At 36.0% G+C, this 27,323-nt stretch overlaps 1 protein-coding gene across 2 annotated transcripts in view; it reads right to left on the bottom strand.

Annotated features, from left to right (window-relative positions):
• Nucleotides 1-26,387, bottom strand: part of LOC125654421 (tyramine beta-hydroxylase-like) — a 44,412-nt gene extending 18,025 nt beyond the window's left edge. The window contains exons 1-5 of one of the 2 annotated variants that reach the window (XM_048884378.2): nt 26,181-26,387; nt 22,232-22,436; nt 15,813-15,945; nt 6,495-6,605; nt 5,018-5,197 (exon numbers count right to left, since the gene is read on the bottom strand). In XM_048884378.2, the coding sequence (XP_048740335.2) occupies nt 5,018-5,197; nt 6,495-6,605; nt 15,813-15,945; nt 22,232-22,436; nt 26,181-26,194 (643 nt within the window). In that variant the 5' untranslated portion in view covers nt 26,195-26,387. The remainder of the gene's footprint in view (nt 1-5,017; nt 5,198-6,494; nt 6,606-15,812; nt 15,946-22,231; nt 22,437-26,180) is intronic. The other variant, XM_056145121.1, reaches the window with a different exon arrangement.
• Between the last annotated feature and the right edge of the window lie 936 nt (nt 26,388-27,323).

The following is a 27,323-nucleotide window of genomic DNA, read 5'->3' as shown; positions in this document are numbered from 1 at the left end:
AGTAATGTCAACATTTCATACAATAGTACTTTCAACACTTCATACAATAGTAATATCAACACTTCATACAATAGTACTGTCAACACTTCATACAATAGTACTGTCAACACTTCATTCAATAGTAATGTCAACACTTCATACAATAGTAATATCAACACTCATTACAATAGTAACGTCAACACTTCGTACAATAGTAATGTCAACACTTCATACAATAGTACTGTCAACACTTCATACAATAGTAATATCAACACTTCATACAATAGTACTGTCAACACTTCATACAATAGTAATGTCAACACTTCGTACAATAGTAATGTCAACACTTCATTCAATAGTACTGTCAACACTCATTACAATAGTACTGTCAATACTTCATACAATAGTACTGGCAACACTTCATACAATAGTACTGTCAACACTTCGTACAATAGTACTGTCAACACTTCATACAATAGTACTGTCAACACTTCATACAATAGTACTGTCAACACTTCGTACAATAGTACTGTCAACACTTCATACAATAGTACTGTCAACACTTCGTCTAATAGTAATGGCAACACTTCATACAATAGTAATGGCAACACTTCATACAATAGTACTGTCAACACTTCATACAATAGTACTGTCAACACTTCATACAATAGTAATGTCAACACTTCATACAATAGTACAGTCAACACTTCATACAATAGTACTCTCATAATTTCATACAATAGTACTGTCAAAACTTCATACAATAGTACTGTCAACACTCCATACAATAGTAGTGTCAACACTTCATACAATACCAATGGCAAGACTTCGTACATTACTAATGTCAACACTTCGTACAATAGTAATGGCAAGACTCGAGTTTATAACTAATTAATCACCTCTACCTCGCTCAATCAAATTCTCTAAACGCCAACTCATTTCTAAGTATGGCTATCTCAAACAATCAAACTCACTAAACTCCAACTTATATCTAAGTATCGTTATCTGAAACAATCAAACTGCCTAAACTCCAACTTATATCTAAGTATCGTTATCTCAAACAATCAAACTGCCTAAACTCAAACTTATATCTAAGTATCGTTATCTCAAACGATCAAACTCACTACACTCCAACTAATATTTAATTATTGCTATCTCAAACAATCAAACTGCCTAAACTCCAACTTATATCTAAGTATCGTTATCTCAAACAATCAAACTCACTAAACTCCAACTTATTGGGAGTTGAACTATGTTCAATCTCCCTGGGTCATCACGCACTTTTCTGCGCAGTAATTTGTATTGATTTGTATAGTGGTCGTCAGCGGGGGTTCTGTGTCAGCTGATTTACTCCTAGGTAAATCAACATAAACTTTTATAAACATCCGCCATTAAATAATCCATGTAACTTTTCTGAATTAATCTAATTTTGATAATTGACATGTAAATAAATGCATTGATATTGTATTCAAATCAATTTGAATACAAGATTTCGATCAAATTGACACTGATAGACATAGAAAAATAAAAGATAAGGTTGAAAATTGTCGTTTGTAGCGCAGCGTCACCTATAAACATTGATAGGGAAACGAACGACAACTGCACACAAGCCCTATTGACACCGTGGCGCGAAATATCGAATATGGTGCGAAACCTCAGAAAATTTACAAGAAATAACTCTACAACATTGTGTATGTGTATATATTTGGGTTTTTTTTTAATGTGATATAAAAAATGCTTGATGTTACATGTAGATTGAATTAAAACACGTCATTCCCAGTCAACAACTTTCGATTGGGATCGGAATACGAAATAAAATTTCTTATATCCGGTGGCAAAGTGAAACTGCTTCATGCTTCAAGTTATTGAATTACGTAGTAATTGCACGTTACACATTAGAGAACTGTTCCTTTAAATAAAGAAAGTCACAAAATAGATACAAAATGAGTGTACCTTATTCATTACTGTTACCGAGCTTTCGTCGACTATAATCTCGAAATGGCGTGTTTCGCTGCGCTTGATGACTGTAAGGTCCACATTTTCTACGTGAGTAGTGTGATATTTGTTTATGAATTTTTTGCGAATACATGGTATGTCTCGGCTAAGAATAATGGAAACTTTCTCACCTATGTATGTAAAGACATATTAATCTCTATTTTTAAAAATGTAGAACACTTTTATCAAATGACAATGTTTGAAAATGCTTAGAGCCCCGATGTCAGAATTTCCTTTTCCAAGACATCAATATGTCCAATTCATTATCCTTTTTGAATAGTATGTACCATATTTTGTACCAGTTATCCATTTTGAATCCCCTATTACAATGGGATTTTGCTGCACTCTGCAATGTTTGAGTGGATGTCATGAGTGTGCATGTCAAACAGAAATTTTAAGAGGATGGGATAAGGTGCTGCCATGTATTACTTCACTATCAAAGTTTAACCCAGTTGCCACAATGTTGAATTTATGCTGCAAAAAGGATTGGAAATTGCTCTGGTCAAAACACATTGTTTATTTGTCTACAGATGAAAGAGACATGAGGATTCTCCCTCACAAACTGAAGAAAAAAAATAGTTATGGATCTTGTACATGTATAGTTTATTAATCACTATAGATTTCCAGCATCACAAGTCTGATTCCACTATATGCTTTCCATACTGTCAGGTTCATTCACCCCCTGTTTGAGCCACAGTATAATATCCCAAATACCTTGGCAATAAATAACAGTATTTGACTAGTGTTTCATTTTTAGCGGAGTTGCGGTGAAGTTGAACTCGGCTTATGATCTGATGAAGTGCCTTTGGGCGGGCAGGCGGGCACGCATCAACATTTCATTTCAGCACCATAGCTCTTGAGCAAATTATAGGATCTCATTCAAACTTAGATGGATTGTCACCCTCAGTAAGATGAGGAAGCCTATCGATTCTGGGGTCACTAGGTCAAAGGTTAAGGTCACTGGCTATAAATAGACTGAAATTTGGAGAAAATTTTGTTTTCCGCACCATAGCTCTTGAACGAATTATAGGATCTCAATCAAACTTAGATCGATTAAGTAAGACAAGAAGCCTATCGATTCCGGGGTAACAAGGTCAAAGTCACAGTGGCTATAAATAGACTGAAATTTGGAGAAAATTTTGTTTTCTGCACTATAATTTTTTAACAAATTATAGGATGTCAATTAAACTTAGATGGATTATCGCCCTTGATGAGACAAAGAAGCCTATTGATTTTGGTCAAGGGTTAAAGGTGAAGGTCACAAAGGATTTAAGTCGGCTGAAATTTATGTACGCAAAATTTTGCTCCCTGCTTGATAATTCTTGAAAACTTTTCTGCCGGTTCCCTCTATGCCCATTCCTTGCGCAACTCGGCTTGTGCATTTCCGATGCCCGACAATTTTTAATTTGTTTGCATTTCATTTATTTTGAGTTATTATACAATTATTTACCATTCCATTGATCCTCTACAGGACTGTAGTATACTCAGGTGACAGTTTAGCATATTGGACTACCTTTTCAAGTAATGAATCCTTAGAATCAGCTTTAACTAGGATTAAACTTGAATGTATATATACAGGGGAAAAACTTCTTCATAACTGCAAGGCATTGATAACCATATTGATTTGAATGTTTGGGCCATAATATGTGGTCACATTTTTCATGAGAATATAAAGGGGTGAAATTCTAGAAAACAACAACACGACTTCAGTTACTCGAGGAGCGTTGTGGCCCATGGGCCTTCCATTATCCATGTTTGCTGTTGTAACGCTTTGAAAAACAACAACAGTTGATTTGTATCTAAAATGATGATAATATTCAGTCATTTATCCCCCTACCCTTCCAGTACTATCTTTTCTAACTGAATTTCCACAATGTTCAACTCCCACGAGTACTTTAAGTACTTTGATATCTATGTACCGTTATCTGAAACAATTAAAATGCCTAAACCCCAAATCATATCTAAGTATCGTTATCTCAAACAATCAAACTGCCTAAACTCCAACTTATATCTATGTATTGTTATCTCAAACAATCAAACTCACTACACTCCAACTAATATTTAATTATTGCTATCTCAAACAATCAAACTGCCTAAACTCCAACTTATATCTAAGTATCGTTATCTCAAACAATCAAACTCACTAAACTCCATCTTATCTCTTAGTACCTCCGTCTCAAACAATCAAACTCATTGGACTCCAGCTCATAGATGTCTCTATTTGAGTGAAAAACTGTCGAGTGGGACGTTAAATAATATACAATCAATCAATCCAGCTCCTATGTAAGGACACCCATCTCTCACGATACACCCTGAGGGCTTGACAATCACTATATTTAAAACCAATCGCGTTTGAATAGGGAGATGTTACCTAAACCCCAAATTCTTTTATTCAACTTGTCTTCATCAAATTACCACGGATGAAAATAGCAATCACATAATTTTCCTCATAAATTTATTAGGAACTGCGGTAATTGATAATCTCAAATACAAAATGTACGCTTTCTTCACGTTCTCTATTAAGAGCCCATGTTACGTTATCGTGTTAATTTTGTAATGATACTTGGAATTGAGATTTTCTGAATAATCTTCTTGTGCGTTCTGTCCATTATCCATAAGGAATATTGTGTTATCAGTTTGATGTCTGACATATTGTAGATACTACACAATGCACTTGATAGGTCTGTGGTAGAATCCTATACTAAGAACACTTCTGGGATTTGTCATACATTTTAGATTATGAGTCTCTAGTTCTCTTTTTTAATACGAATTCGTTTTTCTTTCTAATTTCACTTTGTTCACGTGACAGTGAAGCAGACAGACAGACGTACTTTGTTGTTGGTCACTAGGTTTCTTATCATCAAAAACATCGCTTCAATGCCCATTATTTAAGCTATCAATATTTCCAGTGATGTAATTTCGATTTCACTCGATCATGAATTATCTTTGAAACGAAAATATATGAATAACATTTCTGTAAAAACAAAACTGATTTTTCGACAAAAGCAAGGTGTGTACGAGTACAGGAATCTGAGTTAAATACCATTTCCGGAACATCCGAAGGCGACGATGTGATGTGTGATGTCATCATTGTCAATACGAGGCTTGCTACCGATCACGTGAAAGTCTCCCTCTACTGGCCATGGTAGTATTTGACACATCCATGTGCTTGTAGTGGACGGTACTGTCGTTCGTTCTAACTTCAGATCCAGAGTTTTCACATCTGTGTCAGAGAGATAAGAATTAAAGAAGACTAAAAAAAAGCCCACATCACCTGGCCCGGGAGATATGCTGCCAAGCTATCTAAACCTTATCGCTTAATTACACCTCTATCGTCATAGCTATGTTTTATATTCAGTGAAATTACAACATTGATAAAACTGAAGATAATTAAGGATTTGTTGGTAAACAGTTAACAGCTGCTTAAAATAATAACATCAATAATATCCGGAGCCAACCAATAGGAAAACAATACAAAGCAGACATATGATCTTAATCTTTTCTGATGAATATTTGTTTTGAAATAAATACGTATACTGTGCTGATTCTTAGACTCGTTTTTATTTATTTACTTAAGAAAACTATATTCTGTTCTTGAAGAATCTTTTTTATTTATTTACTTAAGAACACTATATTCTGTTCTTGAAGAAGAATTTTTATTTATTTACTTAAGAACACTATATTCTGTTCTTGAAGAAGAATTTTTGTTTTGTCGTTGATCGTAATCTGCAGCATGCACTTTCAGTGAAATTTGAACATTTCTATGAACACCAAATGTCGTCAACGCTGGCTAAACAAACATTGACAGTAAACGAATCTTACATGAGGAGGCTATTTATTGCCTTCTTATTTCTTGTGATGTTATAAAGTATGATAGACGGAAAATAATCCTCATGTGCCGTTACGCACAGGCAATATTTTTCATAACATCTATTTCAAACACTGCCTTAAAATGATTTAGATATCGCTTTAAAACGTCAAGCACACTGATCATGTTACACGTCAAGCAGACTCTGATTATGTTAAATGTCAAGTAAACTCTGACTATGTTAAACGTCAAACAAACACTGATTATGTTAAACGTCAAGCAAACACTGATTATGTTAAACGTCAAGCAAACTCTGATTATGTTAAACGTCAAGCAGACTCTGATTATGTTAAACGTCAAGCAGACTCTGATTATGTTAAACGTCAAGCAGACTCTGATTATGTTAAATGTCAAGCAAAGACTGATTATATTAAACGTCAAGCAAACTCTGATTATGTTAAACGTCAAACAGACTCTGATTATGTTAAACATCAAGCAAACACTGATTATGAATGAAACAATGAAAACACGACCCACTCAGTCTTTGGAAATTCTGCTTTAGTTGCCGATTTAGAGGGGTATCAACCCATCCCCCTCCCATTTTTGGTTTAGCGTTTTAAAAAAAAATGGTAATTTTTACAGCTTTAGTGCCTCCATTCCCCCTTTCTGGGACACAAAAGGTACAAAAAATTGTGCTTTAGATTAAAAGTACCTGGTTGGGAAAATTCTGGACAGAAGGAGTCTTCTTTACGTTCTTCTTTAGGACAAGACAACCAGGAGTTTTTCTTTCTGCAGTGTTCACTATCCAGAGGCTCACAGATACCTGTAATATAATCAAAGTACTGAAAGTACTGAAACGAGGTGACGAACCTGTTATATAAAAACGCAGGTACAAAATTAAAAAAAAAAAAAATCTAAATAACACAGTGCGGAGTAAACGTACACATACAATGCTTAAACTACAATGCCTCTGCTGGTGGACTGTTAGTCCCCGAGGGTCTCTACAGCCCAGTAGCTAAGTACTTCGTTACTAGCTTGAAAATACGGATGCATGCTTAATTGCTGTGATAAAATTTAGAAATTAATTTCAAAATTAAGGATTATCTCCCTCATGCATAGCTCTTATCCTTAAACGAATTTAACTCCACTTTTTGGCACTCTGGTTTTTCCTAAAATAGCTCTTACAAGTTTAATGTTATTTCGGATTTCAAAATTTTCGGTTGAGCATCACTGAAGATACATTATTTGTCGTAATGCGCATCTGGTGCATCAAAATTGGTAGCGTATAAGTTTTACATTAACAGTGTAACATGCCTCTTGTAAGATGAAAGTAACAGAATGGTAACTTGTGTACAAAGTGAAAGTAAGATAAGCTACATACAAAGTGAAAGTAACGTTAAGCTAAATACAAAGTGAAAGTAACATTAAGCTACATGTTTGAATGAAATTGATTGCAGTGGCAAGACTAGTCAAGTACATTAAATCCTTACAAAACACACTCCTTGTCTGCAAGATTCCCAGGAGAACAGATTATTTTAAAGAACTTTTCAATCTAATACCAATCTAAACAAAACAAACTCTTTGGGAACATTGATATCGTGTTTCATCTACACATTTTACTTACTGTTAAATCGTTTAGTTTCGCAGGGATCTGATTTATGTAGCTTCTCGGGGATTTCATCTATATAGTTTCGTAGAAATCTGATTGATATACTTTAGCGGGGATTTCATTTATATTGTTTTGCAGAAATCTGATTTACACATGTATGTAGTTTCGCAGCAATCTTATCTATATAGCTTCACGGAAATTTGATTTAGTTGTTGATGAGTTGATATTTTTAATTGTAGATCTTTTAATTTTATTTTATTATTATCACTTTTTTGCTCGTGAAAGTATTGAATTTGAGGGAGTCGCAATGTCACAATAAGAACAAAAATGACTCCCCTTTCCCCAAAAAATTAACCTAACCTCCTACCACCCATGTAATCTGAAGCAACGGCGCAGAACCCAGTACGTAACAACTGGCGGGCGTATTGTATAGTGAATATTGCATATTCTGCTTCGTTTGATACGTTTCGGAAAATTTGAATTGTCCATTAGTCCGGGAAATGACACATTAACAAATTTGTAGGTAAAATTACGACGAATCTGTGGGTTTTTTTTAGTAGAATTAGTTGGTAATTGATTATTAACTTTAGTACCAGTGTTAATTAATCAATTGATCTTATAAATTAATTACAACAAATTATAAAAATCTTATTCTTGAAATCAAGCTTTAAAACATATATTTCAAAATGATTATTGATATAAATAAATAACCACTTAATTTATCTTATTTTATATCATTTGGTAAAAAGTTGTTAATCGTTATTTTTCATATTTTAACCTCATGTGTAATTGATCAAAGAGTGAAAATTAACCCTAACCCTATCCCAGGGGAACAGAATTGTTTATTTTCAATCTACCATCAAACAAAGCAGAGACAACACGGACTGAACCTGTTTGAAAGAAATTTTATAAATGTGAACTCGCTCTAGACGCCTTCACGGAATGGATATGTTTGATGTAAACTAAGATTTATTTTTTAAAAAAGAAAGGTATTATAATACCAAAGGGTTTATTTGAATTGATACACTAGTTCCCGAGAAATCATTTCTAGAGATTCAAGGGCCAATGAGACACGAAGCACAGCGACTGAAGAACGGTCTATCTGATTGATTCAGGTGACCTAAAATTGAAAACAAAAACTCACACGCGCGTCGCTGATTATAGTACATCACTTCATTTGCAACCCTGACAAAGTTCTCAGACGGATGCTAACATAGGATGCTGTGGCCGCCAGATAAGGGTGGCCTTGACGAGTCGGTTTCGCTTTTGATTTTTTAAAGAATCTGATAAATTTTATCTACAACATTCAGTATATCTGATTCTTATCTCCAAAGTATCGGTGTAATTTTTACTTTTTCTTTCATTATCGTAAAAATGGAGTTTGGGATTTGACATAAGTGGCAACTTGTTACAAGTGAAATACAAGGCGTCTAGTCGCATGAGATTGATCTCGTCAAGAATCACGCAAATTTGGATGATTTTTATCTAATTCTAAATAAAATGTCATTTGATAAGTTCTAACTCGGGGTTTCATATCGTAAACTTCTGATGATGAATAATTGCAAAATTCGCTAATTAAATCAAGAGATACAAAATCTGTAGTTTACTCTATTTCTTATTCTATGTGAATCACAAAATCTGTAGTTTACTCTATTTCTTATTCTATGTGAATCACAAAATCTGTAGTTTACTCTATTTCTTATTCTATGTGAATCACAAAATCTGTAGTTTACTCTATTTCTTATTCTATGTGAATCACAAAATCTGTAGTTTACTCTATTTCTTATTCTATGTGAATCACAAAATCTGTAGTTTACTCTATTTCTTATTCTATGTGAATCACAAAATCTGTAGTTTACTCTATTTCTTATTCTATGTGAATCACAAAATCTGTAGTTTACTCTATTTCTTATCCTATGTGAATCACAAAATTCTGTCATATGCCTTAGTACCCCAAATCGGAGCACATATAGATTTAAATCGATTTATGAAATATTGTCATTAGTCGTCGAAAACCTCGAAAAGATGCCGGTAGAGAGAGGGTTAAATTGGATTCCGAAATTCGTTGTAACACGTATGATACAACAAACGGTAGACTTCCGCTTCCTTTTTCATTCACAACGTTCTAGCGTATTCAGGATTCATCTTCATTGTATTTCTTCTTTTTGTTTTGAACATATTTTTTTAATTAATCAAAAGAATCGGGAACAAGTTTTTTTTTTTCATTTCACGAGTTCCTCTCCTAATAACATGCCAAAGTGTTAATATTAATTATATGAATTGTGATTTAACAAACATAGCATCATGTGAAATAACTAGGTATCACGTACAATAATATCTAAACAAAATCTACAAGTTTCATCTATAAATTGTGAACAGGGCAAAATCACTTCTATTAGTCTGTAAAGGCAACATATCATCACCAAACATAAAAGCTTTCTATCAATTATCTATCTTATTAGAGACTACGAATATTTCTAGTAGAGACTACGAATATTTCTTATTAGAGACTACGAATATTTCTTATTAGAGACTACCAATATTTCTTATTAGAGACTACCAATATTTCTAGTAGAGACTACGAATATTTCTTATTAGAGACTACGAATAGTTCTTATTAGAGACTACGAATATTTCTTATTAGAGACTACCAATATTTGTTATTAGAGACTACCAATATTTCTTATTAGAGACTACGAATATTTCTAGTAGAGACTACGAATATTTCTTATTAGAGACTACGAATATTTCTTATTAGAGACTACCAATATTTTTTATTAGAGACTACGAATAAATAAGAGACTACCAATATTTCTTATTAGAGACTACCAATATTTCTAGTAGAGACTACGAATATTTCTAGTAGAGACTACGAATATTTCGATTAGCTGAGAGTCGGCGATAGATAAGATTTCTAATGATACAGCCTTACAAAGAGAGTATTTTTACAGAAACAGAAAATATTTTACAAAAAGGCCACAGTCGTGTGAAAAATATTTCTAGCGACGGAGAACCGAGAAAAAATCTGATTGTGAAAGGATTGAAACGAATCTTAACAATATTGCCATACACCCTACATGTGTTTACATCATACACCGTGGTTTGTAAACTACATACATCATACACCCTACATACATCACACACCCTACATACATCACACACCCTACATACATCACACACCCTACATACATCATACACCCTACATACATCACACACCCTACATACATCATACACCCTACATACATCATACACCCTACATACATCACACACCCTACATACATCATACACCCTACATACATCATACACCCTACATACATCATACACCCTACATACATCATACACCCTACATACATCATACACCCTACATACATCATACACCCTACATACATCACACACCCTACATACATCACACACCCTACATACATCACACACCCTACATACATCATACACCCTACATACATCACACACCCTACATACATCATACACCCTACATACATCATACACCCCGGATTGTAAAGTGCATGCATCATACACCTGGGTTGTAAAAAACATGCATTATACAACATAGGGAACGCACACCGTCACAAAATGCAGCTGTATCTGATTTTCATTGGCGTGAATTAAATTCCAGCCGTTGAACAAGACCCGCTTTCAGATCGTCATTCCGGAGGAATTCACATTATTAAAGTTATTTCACACAGAGAAAGGTAATCTGTGAGAAGTCCATGCTACATCATGAATAAATTTATCTCAGTCATCTGCAAAAATATTTGAAATAGCATTTTGGCAATTCATAAATACATTTAAGTCTCCTTATCGATAAACATCAATATTGTTTATTGTGGTCCTCAAAACAACAATGGTAAACCCAAATTGGACAGAAATAAATATAAATACAGGAAATGTAATGCTGGAAATATATTTCACATCATAAGAAGTAAATATCAAATCTGGTTGTAAATTTAACGTAAACCATATACGTCTCACGTGTTACCGATATTTCCAATTTGTTTCCAACAATTGATAAAACCTAGACAAGAAATTACTTCATTAATGAGCTGGGAAAGTTAAATTAATGAAGTGATTACTTATACATTCAACCACCGAGTTTCGTCTCATGATGTTCTTCTTTTACAGCCTTTCCATCGGAACACGATCCCGGTCCCAATTAATATAAAAACGTAACGATATGAAACTTTATTTTTTCGCACCTGTCGATCAAAAGTTACGAAATTCGATGTTGCTCTGTAGTTTGCTACTCTGAAAATACACTGCAAGTTTGAAATAAATCCTTGCAAGCGTAAAGAAACAAGAGGCCCAAGGGCCACATCGCTCACCTGAGTCACTTGGCTCATATTTAAAGATTTTCCCTATATATTTGTATGCAAAACTTTGATCCCCCCACCCCCTTGTGACCCCATCCTCCCCTGGGGATCATGATTTTAACAAACTGAAATCTGAAATATGTCAGGAAGCTTTAATGTAAATATCAGTTTTTCTGGCTCAGTGGTTCTTGAGAAGATCTTTAAAGATTTTCCTTATATATTTGTATGTAAAACTTTGATCCCCTATTGTGGCCCCATCCGAACCCCGGGGGCCATGATTTGAACAAACTTGAATTTGCATTATGTCAGGAAGCTTTCATGTAAATCTCAGCTTTTCTGGCTCAGTGGTTCTTGAGAAGAAGAGTTTTAAAGATTTTTCCTATATATTTGCATGTAAAATTTTGATCCCCTATTCTGACCCCATCCAACCCCTGGGGGCCATGATTTGAACAAGCTTGAATCTGCATTATGTTAGGAAGCTTTCATGTAAATATCAGCTTTTCTGACTCAGTGGTTCTTGAGAAGATTTTTCCTTTATATTTGCATGTAAAACTTTGATCCCCCATTGTGGCCCCATCATACCCCCGGGGGCCATGATTTGAACAAACTTGAATCTGCATTATGTCAGGAAGCTTTCATGTAAATCTCAGCTTTTCTGGCTCAGTGGCTCTTGAGAAGAAGAGTTTTAAAGATTTTTCCTATATATTTGCATGTAAAATTTTGATACCCTATTGTGGCCCCATCCAACCCCCGGAGGCCATGAATTGAAACTTGAATCTACATTATGTTAGGAAGCTTTCATGTAAATCTCAGCGTTTCTGACTCAATGGTTCTTGAGAAGAAGCTTTTTAAAGATTTTTTCCTTTATATTTGCATGTAAGACTTTGATCCCCTATTGTTGCCCCATCCAACCCCCGGGGGCCATGATTTTAACAAACTTGAATCTGCAGTATGTCAGGAAGCTTTCATATAAATCTCAGATTTTCTGGCTCAGTGGTTCTTGAAAAGAAGATTTTTAAAGATTTATTCTATATATTTGTATGTAAAACTTTGATCCCCTATTGTGGCCCCAACATACTGTACCCCCAGGGGTCATGATTTGAACAAACTGCATTATGTCAGGAAGCTTTCATGTAAATCTCAGCTTTTCTGGCTCAGTGGTTCTTGAGAAGGTTTTTAAATGACCCAACCCTATTTTTGTAGTTTTGTGATTATTTCCCCTTTGAAGAAGAGTTTTAAAGATTTTTCCTATATATTTGCATGTAAAATTTTGATCCCCTATTCTGACCCCATCCAACCCCTGGGGGCCATGATTTGAACAAACTTGAATCTGCATTATGTCAGGAAACTTTCATGTAAATCTCAGCTTTTCTGGTTCAGTGGTTCTTGAAAAGAAGATTTTTAAAGATTTATCCTATATATTTGTATGTAAAACTTTGATCCCCTATTGTGGCCCCATCCAACCCCCGGGGGGCATTATTTGAACAAACTTGAATCTGCATTATGTCAGGAAGCTTTCATATAAATCTCAGCTTTTCTGGCCCAGTGGTTCTTGAGAAGGTTTTTAAATGACCCAACCCTATTTTTGTAGTTTTGTGATTATTTCCCTTTTGGAAGCCCTTCACCCAAGGATGCTTTGTGGCAAGTTTGGTTGAAATTGGCCCAGTGTTTCTTGAGAAGAAGATGAAAATGTGAAAAGTATACAATGCCGAAGACGCCGACGACGACAGACAATGGGCAAAATTTGATCAGAAAGCTCACTTGAGCCTTCGGTTCAGGTGAGCTAAAACGTCCGGAAACCCATAGGAAGACAGACTGGAGACGGAGACACGGACAGACAGAGACAGACACACGGACAGACAGAGACACGGACAGACAGAGACACGGACAGACGGAGACAGAGACACGGACAGACAGAGACAGACACACGGACAGACAAAGACACGGACAGACAGAGACAGACACACGGACAGACAGAGACACGGACAGACAGATACAGAGACACGGACAGACAGAGACACGGACAGACGGAGACAGAGACACGGACAGACAGAGACACGGACAGACAGAGACACGGACAGACGGAGACAGAGACACGGACAGACAGAGACACGGACAGACGGAGACAGAGACACGGACAGACAGAGACACGGACAGACAGAGACACGGACAGACGGAGACACGGACAGACAGAGACACGGACAGACGGAGACACGGACAGACAGAGACAGAGACACGGACAGACAGAGACACAGACAGACATAGACACGGCAGACGGAGACAGAGACACGGACAGACGGAGACAGAGACACGGACAGACGGAGACACGGACAGACAGAGACACGGACAGACAGAGATACGGACAGACGGAGACGAAACCTATATTCTCCGTCGGTTTTACAAACCAGCAGGAGACTAACAACATTGGTTTATTACAGACAAAGCATGTATTGTTTTACTGTTGTTTTCTTACCCAATGATCTCAGAATATCAGTTTTAATTGAAGATTTGCCCACAAGAAATATATATGTATAAACATATATCTATAGTGCTAACTTGAATGTTACCCTTATTTACAAAGATTGGGCACTGAAACTTCATTCATTTAGTTTACCGCGGTGTTTGTTTTATATTGGCACATCAGATATATACATTCATAAAACACTGATAAAAAGGACATAAATACATGTATTTATATCAGAAAGTATTCAAACTTCAAAACATCATTAAAATTTTCTGCCTTCCTAATATGCTACAAAAAGATAAATAATGTAAACTTTTGACGTGTACCACACGTTCTTCGTTCAATCTGCCAAAACTCGACAATCTCACTTAATGCATACCAAGAATATTGGCATGCAACGATTCATGCAATACGCATATTATAGGTGCAGTTTGCTATCATCCATGAATGAAGATCTTGACACATCTGGTTAGTCCATCAACACAACTATCTCTGTCAAGTTTCACTGACGCAGTAAGCATTTAAAATCGAACATATCTTAGAATCAATTCAGCTGCATCCATTTAGCTGAGAACGCAGCATGGCTGTTTGAGTATCAGTTGCATCATCATGCTGAAATATGTCGTCGTGAGAAATGGTTCAGGGTTCAGTAGTGGTTAAATTTCACGGGGTTTATAGATTTACTGTCGTTTTTAACTCATGCCACCCATTGTATATTGTCTGATAAAGATTTGATTTTGCATTTTTTCTTTAAATTTTACAACTTAATGTAATAACTTTTTTCAATTGAGTATAATTGTTGTATTTTTTGTCAACACAGTCAAATCTATACAACACAACATCAAAGATCAGTTTTTACAGAAAGATCTTCATCAAAAAAGTATTTGTTCACTATAACTCTGTTCACTATAACCGTGTTCACTATAATTGTGTTCACTATAACTGTGTTCACTATAACCGTGTTCACTATAACCGTGTTCACTATAACCGTGTTCACTATAACTCTGTTCAATATAACTGTGTTCACTATAACCGTGTTCACTATAACCGTGTTCACTATAACCGTGTTCACTATAACCGTGTTCACTATAACTCTGTTCACTATAACTGTGTTCAATATAACTGTGTTCAATATAACCGTGTTCACTATAACCGTGTTCACTATAACCGTGTTCACTATAACCGTGTTCACTATAACCGTGTTCACTATAACTGTGTTCAATATAACCGTGTTCACTATAACTGTGTTCACTATAACCATGTTCACTATAACTGTGTTCACTATAACCGTGTTCACTATAACCGTGTTCAATATAACTGTGTTCACTATAACCGTGTTCACTATAACCATGTTCACTATAACCGTGTTCACTATAACCATGTTCACTATAACTGTGTTCACTATAACCGTGTTCACTATAACCGTGTTCACTATAACTGTGTTCACTATAACCGTGTTTACTATAACCGTGTTCACTATAATTGTGTTCACTATAACTGTGTTCACTATAACCGTGTTCAATATAAACATGTTCAGTATAACTGTCTTCACTATAATGGTTAGGCCTATAGTTCACTATAATCGTGTTCACTATAACCATGTGCTACTGAACAAAAGTTATCTTTTTTTACCTGGATGAGTGATGTTCTGTGTTCTACTAGGCCTTTGACCTTTAACCCATTCACAGTCAGGATCGCCTAGCTCCGCTCCATTCGTGACACCGTCCCCATCAGAATCTGAGTCACACACAATCCCCGCCCAGGTCTGCAAGAAAAGCTTAGTTATACCACAGCATCAAACCCTGACCTCAGAATCTGAATTACACACAATCCCGGCCCAATATGCATTAAAGTAAAGCACAATTATACCAAAGCACCAGGTGCTTCGAATTGCTACAGGAATTGAATATCATATCATATATAGTGTACATATCAATAGAACTACTCACAAATTATAAATCTCTACAATTACCACCGTGTTTAGATTTGTACGACTGATCTACTCACTCTGTACAAATATATACAACCGACTTACAGTGTATAGATCTCTGTAATTTCGACTCTGTATATTTGACTTAACAGTGTACTACAGATCTTTATAATGGACTTATTCACCGCGTATAGATCTGTACATCCGACCTGCGTACTTATTCACCGCGTATAGATCTGTACATCCGACCTGTGTACTTATTCACCGCGTATATATCTGTATATCCGACCTACGTACTTATTCACCGCGTATAGATATGTACATCTGACCTACGTACAGAGTACAAATATGGGCTTCCATGGAATGGGAGCTCTAAAAGCAGCCAAACGCCAAACCCAAAGAACATCTTCTGAAGACCATGACCCACAAACAAATCCTTCTGAAGACCACGATCCACAAACAAATCCTTCTGAAGACCATATTCAACCATATCACTCCAATACTAAGAAAACTACACTGGTTACCTGTGCAGTATAGGACACAATATAAGATACTTACTTATACTTACAAAGCCTTACATGATGAGTGCCCAACTTATATCAAACAGTTACTAGAGGTATATAAGCCTACCCGAAATCTTATGTCTATAAAACAATCAGTCACTTTAGTTATTCCAAAAAGTCGAACCGTAACATACGGAGATCGGTGTTTCAGAACAATAGCTCCAAAACTGTGGAATGCCCTTCCAGAACATGTAAGGGACTGTAGAACACTGTGTGCATTCAAGAAGTCACCGAAAACACATTTTTTTCCATCAAGTTTTCCAGGACTAGTTTCTATCATTTCAGTCATTCGTGTAGGTTAGATTCTGTGAAAAACTGTGAAAACTAAAGACTGTGTGTCTTAGCTTTCGAGTACCATTTTGTGATGTTTTATTAAAAAAAAAAAAGAAGAAGAAATGCTGTGTGTGCGTGTGTATTTCATTATTATTATTATTATTTTAATACGCCCTGAAACTGATGTTTATTCTTATCTAGCATATTTATGGTATCTTGTGTTTTTATGTTTCATATGTACAATGAGGATAAGTACAGCTTTTAATGTTTTATCTATTTTCTATGTATTATGTGTATAACATTCTGTTGTAAGGTATATATGCATTGTAAAGCACCTTTGAGCGTACATAGTGTATTAAAAGGGTGCTATATAAATATGGTATTATTATCATTTATAACCCACAAACAAATCCTTCTCAAGACCATGACCCACAAATTCTTCTGTAGACCATGACCCACAAACAGATCCTTCTGTAGACCATGACCCACAAACAGATCCTTCTGTAGACCATGACCCACAAACAGATCGAGCTCTAACCACGCAGTCGACTGAATATTAAGTCGCTTCTATACAGGAAATTAGACACCAGAAATTAGACAGGGGACATATGTAACTAAAACAACTAACTAATGTCGCCTCTCTACAGGAAATTATACACAAGAAATTAGACAGTGGGCATATGTAACTAAAACAACAGCGTACATTTCATTATACAACAGTTATAATTCACTGATTCGGCAGTTCGGGCCACTTTCTGTTAATTACAGTAAAAGAGCCAGTCTTAATTATGTATTTAAATCGCTGGTAAACGTTGCATAATGAGCTTACCAGCTGTGGTAAAAGAATTCTATTATTCTCACATTCATAAGACGCGTTGATATATCTGTTATAACTGTTTGGAATGACACACTAAAATGGCCGCGGTTCTTGTTTTTGTATCATGGTTCGATGAAGGGTACAACCTCTTCCTGTCCGAGGACCTTGAAATTTTGTAAGAGCAGACACTAGTATTATCCACTAGCTGTTTATTACATAATTTGACCTAATTTTGTAGCATAACCACTCTATGTGAACACATTTCTGTCATTCTGCATGTCACCTCGCGATTCTCCGCCTGTTAAAGTTTTAAATGCCTTCACATAGTCATAAGGATTTTTACGGATATATAACTCATGTATATGCTAATTTCCGACTATCGCATTTTTTTTTTCTCGTGAGAACGAAATATAAATCTGCTAAACGTTCATTGCAATCACTCCACAGGTTTGTGCAGCAGACTCTCGGTATCAGCGGCCTGATGTACGCATGTATACATGACCCTGCACCAGAGATCGACAGATATCGGCAGTAGCATGTCTGTGTGACCTCGGACTCAGGTTTACATAAACCCGCACTTTAAGCATTTGAGATAATCTGAAATCCTTTCACAGAGCAGGCATACACTAAACTCTGACATCAGAAACATTGCAGTGACACTGACGTCACAAAGCAGGCGTACACTAGAATCTGACATCAGAAACATTGCAGTGACACTGACGCCACAAAGCAGGCGTATCTGACCAATCGGATCACGCGCTCGTCCTTTTCCGTAACCAAACTTCCACCAGAGTTCGTTTGCTCACAAACTTTTATATTAATGTTCTTAATATTAATATCTTCAAACTTTTAACTGCGAACTACTTCTTTAGTGTAATTTGTCTGCGTGATAATCGCGGACTCACAATATACAAATTTGTATATTGTGGTGCGTCACATAGGAGAGGTCTATTCGTAGGTGACGTAATGAGGCCTCGACGGGGAGTTTGTTCCGTAACCGGTAAGAAGACTCGGACGTGGATCGGCGCAAGAATTGCATCAAATCGATGCATTTCTTCGCCGGAAGCGCGCCCGTGGATGAGTGTTAAAAGGCCAGAACCGAATTCCTGAATAATATGTTATTTATATTTTCACCATAGATTCAGTTTTGGTATCATTAACTTCTTATTCACTCCAATACATAACATGTAAGTGGAAATTGATAGTGGTACAATACCTTAGATGTGTGTAATATCTTAGATGCATTTGAAAGTGCACGTTTCATAGTGTAACGTACGACTGTGACGTCAAAGTTACGTTTATGTATACGTAGCAACCAACTCTGATGGCGTCGATCTACATACGAGGTTCATTTGCGGTTACGGAAATAGCCGAGTAGTTACGATTGGTATCTGACATGAGAAACATCGCAGTGACACTGACGTCACAAAGCAGGCGTACAGTGACACTGACGTCACAAAGCGGCGGACACTAGAATCTGACATCAGAAACATCGCAGTGACACTGACGTCACAAAACAGGCGTACAGTGACACTGACATCACAAAACAGGCGTACACTAAACCTTTGACATCAGAAACAGTTACACTGTTTTTAAATCGAGGTAGGCTACTGACAAACAAGTTGATGTTACAGGGATTTCAACAGTCACGTTTAAGTTAGCAATTCGAAAATTATATGTTCGTTATAACAATCTAGTTTGCCCATACAACCTGTCTTTGGGTCAAATGCTATCTGATATGTTTCATACCAATTGTTAGACCGTTCTTTACACACTTATTTTTACTACGGATTATTCCGTTTACCTGATCAAGATATTGGGCTCACGGCGAATGTGACCGGTCGACAGGGAATGCATATACATAATGTATAGGTACCTGATCCCACCTCTGGTGTGTCCAGGGGTCCGTGTTTGCCCTACTCCTGATTCTGTATTCCTTATAGGAGCTATGACATTGATCACTGTTCGTTATCTTCACCTTTTCATGGTATACACGGTCGAGCAGGATAAAGTCAGGTCACTGAACATACAATTTTATTCCTAGTTCTAAAGTGTACTAGTATATTCATAGGTATGGCACGCCAAATTCACAAAAATGAGCTAAACATAGTTTCACGAACTGTAAACTATAGTTAACGATTTGTTAACTATTGTTTTCATCCGTAAAACTATATTTAACGGTTGTAAACTATAGTTTACAAATGCTAATCCAAGTTTATCTGTCTTTAAATAAACGTTAACAATAGATTTTGCTGATAAATACAGATTCCCATTTGTAAACTATAATTTACATTCGTTCACAATTGTTAATCCTAGTTTCACAAATTGTGATACTATATTTATCAGATAAACTTAATAATAGTTTAGACTTGTAAACTGTAGTTTACAATCGTGAAACCGTATTTATCAGATAAACTATGTTTTGCAATCCCTAATGATTGTTTTCATTGTTATTCATAGTTTACGCTTGTGAAACATAGATTATCTGTTAACAATGGTTTACAGATGTGAAATATAGATTAACGTCGTTAACTATAGTTTACGGTCCGTAAACTATAGTTTACAGTCGATAAACCTAGTTTATCAACTGTGAAACTATGTTTAGCTCATTTTTGGGATTTTGGCGTGCCATACATAGGCTTGTCGGTGTAAAGTTTTCCTTATGAAAATAAACAGAAAAATAACATACGCAGCCATTGTACAGATAACTCAATAACGCCATTATCTGAGATGTTTCTGTTATCATAGTAATAAATGTCTAAGAAGTGCAGCAAGCGAATTATTACGAGATCCAGTGTTTTGCTAGGTGTGACTGAAATCGTAAAGAATCAATTCTCAATTATTCTATATGCACCAATACTTGTCGGCATCTTGATTCGCAAATGTAGTCACGCTTTTCTTAGTTTTGGAATTCGAGAGGACGCCCAGGAAGAAAATTACATAGCATTATAGTGTTATTGGGAAAACTGGCATTGTACGAATTATCATATAACTCTTGTTTTATCAGAATCAGCGTGTATGTGTTACTATACATACTAGAAACTTTTAAACGGGACCTCAATTCTAAAATACATCGTTCTGATTTCATGTATTGTGTTCAACTCTTTGTTTATTGTGCAGCCTAGCATCAAGAATCACTGTCTGGAGAGAGAGAGAGAGAGAGAGAGAGAGAGAGAGAGAGAAAGAGAAAGAGAGCGAGAGAGAGCACCCTTTATATTGGAATCACGATGTATAGTTATGTTGGTGTAAAATACTTTTATCTGAATTATAATGTACGCATTATTACGTAACCCTTTTCGTTGCCCGCGCGATTGACAAAGCTAAATTACAAAAAATATATGACATATTAGCAATTATAAATCATAGTCAACTGTTTTCAAATATTCCAATAAACCCCTTGACGTCAAAAGACAATTTTTTAAGGGGTTTATCATCAATTTTATACGATGATATTAGGGGGGAAAAAAGATGCACTTCTCCTTAAAAAACATTGAACTTTGTGAACGGCAAAAATATCCCCGTAGTAAACCTGAAATGAGTAATCCCCTCATGGTTCAGTGTTTTATTTTTCAACAAAGTCTCTCGACCTTAACGATAATTTTCCAAAAACAAAAACCATCCTACGCTTTACTTATTTCCAGTATACATGTTTATGAAAAAGGTTGCTCTCACCGAAATCCCAGGGTATGGCGGCAGATTCTTAAAACATGCAGTATTTAAAAGGCCAGATGGGATACGCCCACTAAAATCGTGGACATTTTTAACTAATGAACAAATATCAAGATCCTGGGGTCGTCAATCGGTCAATTTTGGAAAGACGTTGTCCTAATGTCAGAGACGGTCAAGACGAATACTACCACTGAAAATTCGCTTTTGTGAATAAAAAAAAAAAGATTGATTGATTGATTGTGTATTGTTTAACGTCCGTCTTGAGAATGTGTCACTCATTACCAATAAAGAGCTGCAATATTTAGGTGTTTGCTCGGCGCTTACGGCCATTGAGCAGAGAGGGATCTTTATCATGACACACCTGCTGTGACATGGGACCTCAGTTTTTGCAGTCTCATCCGAAGGACCGCCCCATTTATTTGCCTCAAGCAGTTTACGACAAGCAAGGTGTACTGAGGATCTATTCTAACAAGGATTCTCGCGGGTAAAAAAAAAAGGGAGAGAAAAAGGTATACATGTATATCGTAAATATGGTATGGGTCAGGGTGTGGTGGGTGGGGATAGGGGTGGGGTCAGAGCTCTGCTCTATATTTGACTGAAATAATGAAATTTATTTGATTGATAGGCTGGACCCTCCCCCATCAAAAATGAAAGAACAGAACGGGACCATTTTCTTGTTTTCTGTTATCAGGTGTGTTTTTTTATTTATTCATTTTTATTATTCATTTTTTACAAGAGATGCATGGCTGGTTGGATGATACAGTGCAATAAATAATTATTACATGAAAAAACACTTTACCTTTCCGTTGCTTGCAAACATTATGCCGAACGGGTTCCTGGGACCTCCGCCCCCGGGCTTTAAATGCCCAACACCTGACCATAATTTATCTTTATTACAGGGATCCGGAACTTTATCTCCATTTGGAATCTCTGATTTGAAATCTGGATAACCATTCACCCCAGGCAGCAGCAGGCCTGACGTCACAATGAAAGGAAGGAAAGACCTGTCAAAAGAGTAGCACCAATCAAATAGGTTTTAAAAAATACATATTACTGTTAATATAGAACAATGTTAAACAATAAAAAATACATCTTACTGTTAATATGGAACAATGTTAAACAATAAAAAATACATATTACTATTAATATAGAACAATGTTAAACAATAAAAAATACATATTACTGTTAATATAGAACAATGTTAAACAATAAAAACAATAAAAAATACATATTACTGTTAATATATAACAATGTTAAACAATAAAAAATACATATTACTGTTAATATAGAACAGTGTTAAACAATTACTATCATCTGTGAAAATGTGTAAAACACAGGAAGTTATATCGTTCGAGTTCGGATGTAGTACTACTCTTTAATAGCAGAACCACCATGACCTTAGCGATGTTAATTAACCCTAACCCTTAGCGATGTTAATTATTAGCGATATTAATTATTAGCGATTAATTATGAGCGATATTAATTATTAGCGATTAATCATTAGCGATATTAATTATTGCCTCCATGACCTTAACGATATTAATTATAACCTGTGATCAACATATAATAATAATGAATTCTTTTATTTAGACAGGATAGCACAATTAGTACAAATGACTAGTTTACATTATGGTCCTGTATATTATTATATTATGTAACCCCTGAGGATTATAAAATGAAAGCGCTTGCGTTAAATTTTTAACTTTGTGTACTGTTTATTATATTTCTTTTAATATACTGTATATATATATATATATGTGTGTGTGTGTGTGTGTGTGTGTGTGTGTGTGTGTGTGTGTGTGTGTGTGAAGTAAAATTGCACAAAAAGTCCATTGTATAGGTAATGAGTAGGAAAAAATATATCCAAAGATGACTAAGTACACATGATCCACATTTAATTAATTACACTTAGCGCTTTTGCCGTGTAGTTCCGGCTCTTCACAGTGTAACAAGTTTTAGAAAAAGAGTACAATTGTTACTTAACAAGTTCATTGTACTCATTACACTGTGAAGAGCCGAACTACACGGCAAAAAGCGCTAAGTGTAATTAATTAAATGTGGATCATGTGTACTTAGTCATCGTTGGATAGATAGATAGATAGATAGATAGATAGATAGATAGATTATATTATATATTTTTCTTTTGTTCAACCAATATGTATGTTCTGGTATTTCTACAGGTTTTTTAACTGAAATCCTTATGGAATTTCTATGAATAAACCTGTAGAAATACCAGAACAAACATATTAGTTGAACAAAAGAAAAAGTCACACGGTGGGAGGGGTTAACATCACGAGAGATTACATCCGTTATTACACGGGCCATAAAAACAATAGAGGTGATGTGTGACGTCAGAGCTCTGCGTAACGGATCGGACACCTTCCTGTGTGGCCATTTGTAACATAATGCATTGTCCAAAAATGTTTTTGAAAAGAATTACTTTCAAAGCTAACATAATGACAAGTTTATTTATTTCTCGTATTGATCTCTTATTGTTAAAATTAGCGCTACCTATATGATGAAAACTTCAATATATAATCAGCAATGATTTAAGTAAATGAATAATGTGAGAATAAATGAATGATTTCATTCCCCACGTATCCATTTACGCGATGTGAAGTGTCAGCGCCAAACCCGTTAAATTCTTTAGTATATGAACGGAAATTGAGCATGAATGAACCACTTAAGTGGTGCTTGGTCCGACCCCGGCCACTAACCCAGAACGGACCCCCAGATTTAACGACCAGTTAACGATCAGCTAGTTATGACACTTTATATCGCGTGGCATCAGCTATAGGTAAATTATGCAATTACACAAAATTTATAGCCATTGTGTGCTACTATCAGCATTTACAGCACACAAGTCTGACTTCAGCTGCGGGAGTCACGTTACATCGCGTCAAAATCTCGCGAACCTCGAAGACCTCAGTGCCGGTTTATTGCGTGGATCATACACGTGTTCCGTTCAATGGAATCGCTGTAAACGATGACGTGTGGTATTTTCATCTCTCTCTCTCTCTCTCTCTCTCTCTCTCTCTCTCTCTCTCTCTCTCTCTCTCTCTCTCTCTCTCTCTACCCCCCCCCCCCAGTAACAAAATTAATAAGTACCAATCCTAACATACAGCCTAGGAAATGTTGAGCGCAACGAAATTCTGCAAAACTTCTAAACAAAAAATATTATATTAAACAGAGACTTCCGACATGTCTAATTTCATATCTAAAACAATAGATTGTATTGTATCCCGTGCCGACCTGACACACACGAGGACGTGGAATTCACTCTGGGCGCTCGCTGCATGGCGTCTGTTAACTCTGAAACTTCATATAACAGATTAGATCAACAATTGAATCCTCTATGTCTCTTATCGCGTTATGATGGCTAAAAATAAAAGAGAATTGGAATCTGTCTAAAATAAAGAAAGTATTACATTATTTTGGCAAACTAGAACCTCTCCATGAAAATGACGACGTATTGTAGGTCTATAAGAGTCAAACTAAACACTGTTCCGACCCGCCGTTCCCATGCAAACATTCTAACCACAAATGTATATGAAATTGAAATGACTACTTCAAACTTTGGTTTTAATTTGTAGAGGCACAATTATCGTGAGAAGGGAATATCATAAAATTCAAGTAGATTCAATTGTTGATTAAGCTCAAGCTCTCTCTCTCTCTCTCTCTCTCTCTCTCTCTCTCTCTCTCTCAGAAAGGCCTTGAAAATAATTTGAACATGGAAGTGACAGGTGTTAAAATTCCGACATATGTTAGCTTTGAAATGTATTTTTTCTGACATTTTTAATCGTCTCATTTAAAATCGTTACGTAACATTTGGATGCATTCAGAGAATTTGCTCTCGGAGTTATCAATGTGCGATTCTCGGAGAACGCACCATCGCGGCAGATTTTTGCATAAACCATTTTAGAGGAGATTGCTAGAATTGTCAGATTTATTTCGCAACGGATTATTTATTCGTTCTTAAAAATTAACTCATCGCCTTGCCCCCAGACAAAAAATGTGTAGATAGGTCTCCTGATTAGAGAGTTCGTACATTTTTTATGGTTTACACATTCGTAGGGAAGTGCAGGTGTCATGAGAAACACAGACCCCGGTTATTCGTTACGTATAGAACTATACAATATACACAGTGTACAGAACCCGGCTATTCATTACGTATAGAACTGTACAATATACACAGTGTACAGAACCCAGCTATTCATTACATTTAGAAACTGTACAGTATTACTATACTGCAATTGTCTCAGAAATTGACAATAGAAAAAACGTCACCGTGCATGGTTCGGGTCAATGACGGAGTATTTGAGTATTGAATCTATAAATCAACATATAATTTAATCGTGATTCAGTTTGCGATTTTGTAATTATTCAAGAATTTGGTGCAGCACAATGTTTATATATACAAGATGATAATAGGTTCAATTGTTATAAAATTAACAATCGAATACCTAATCAATAATTCAATTTTCAATATCACTACTTAATTGGTAATTCAAGATGACAATAGGACCGTCCCATTGTAATAAATATTAATATTGTATTATACTTGATAAGTCAATATTGATTATTATATTAGAAATTGAATATTGCATGCTTAAGTAGAATTTCAATATTGTATAATTGATTACTAATTGGATATTGTCACACTTAAGAATAAAGTCTTGTATACTTGAATATAAGTTTGCATTCCTTTAACTTTTTTTTCTTTTGGCATAATTAAAGAAAAACCTTACCCAAATACTTCCATCCTAGTCTGAACGTTTATCCTTCACTGATATCTGCATTAATTCCTGATTCGAAGGGACGACTAGCATGACGGAGGCTTCCCAGCATTCACTAATTGTCGATGATTAAATTTCCCATCATGCTGCACGGCAGCTCGCAAGTGATTTCACAATCCCCGAAGTGCACGCGCCGTGAGGAAGGCTGCTTGGTTCTGTAAGGATTGTTAGAGAACTATTGACCTTATTTTGTAGAATAATACGCTGAGAATAAAACAAACTGTCTATAAGTATATTTACTTGGTCATATACTGTGTAGTACGATACATGTGCATTAGTAGATTATAACAGCAAGGGAGCTAGAAAATAAAAATAACAGACTGGGATTCTAACCCAGGCCCCCTGAATCTCCAGTCAGGTGCTCTACCAACTGATATATTTCTCCACAGACCACTACATTCCTCCCTCCACCTAGAAAATGTCAACCAGGGATCTTTATCCCCTAGCAGGCTTTTCCACCTGTCAGTTTCAGGGGTGATGTACGGCCCCAACTGTAACAGGAAGGGAAAAATGCAACGGACCAGACCGGGATCCCCCCGTCCCGCCCCCCGCCCTGAATCTCTATAGTCAGGTGCTCTACGAACTGAACTATCTGGTCATCGTCTATCAAAGGTGGCAGAGGACAGTTTTTTTGGTTTTTCAACATGTGGGAAGGGGGTATACATCTAAGTCAGGTTATGACAGGTTAATGAAAAATCATACAACCCTGTTTTCTCAATATTTGTATTTCATATTAGTGTAGTTATTAAATTAGGGCCCTAAATTAAATGTCATCCATACATGAAGGTGTTGCTGCATAAAACATGCCCTGAGCAGGTGCCCCCTTCTTGCTCTGATTTTCTGTCATTTGGGCTAAATCCGCACCACCCCCATACCACCACAGTACCAAGCGAGGGGATATAGACGCTGTGCACAATCAAGAACCCTGTCTGACCTTCTTGAAAATCTACCTGTTATATGGGGCCATCCACCTTCCCTCTGAGCTACCTACCTTTTCCTGGACCCTCTAGGTTTTAGTCTGAATTTCTTCAGCTGCTGACCACGTGTCTTAGTTTCGCATTTGCACCCATCTATATACTAGGCATCATGGTGACA

Source organism: Ostrea edulis, chromosome 7 (assembly GCF_947568905.1).
Source record: "Ostrea edulis chromosome 7, xbOstEdul1.1, whole genome shotgun sequence".
Lineage (NCBI taxonomy): Eukaryota > Metazoa > Mollusca > Bivalvia > Ostreida > Ostreidae > Ostrea > Ostrea edulis.
Note: the sequence above shows the minus strand (reverse complement) of the source record. Positions and strands in the feature narration are given on the sequence as shown.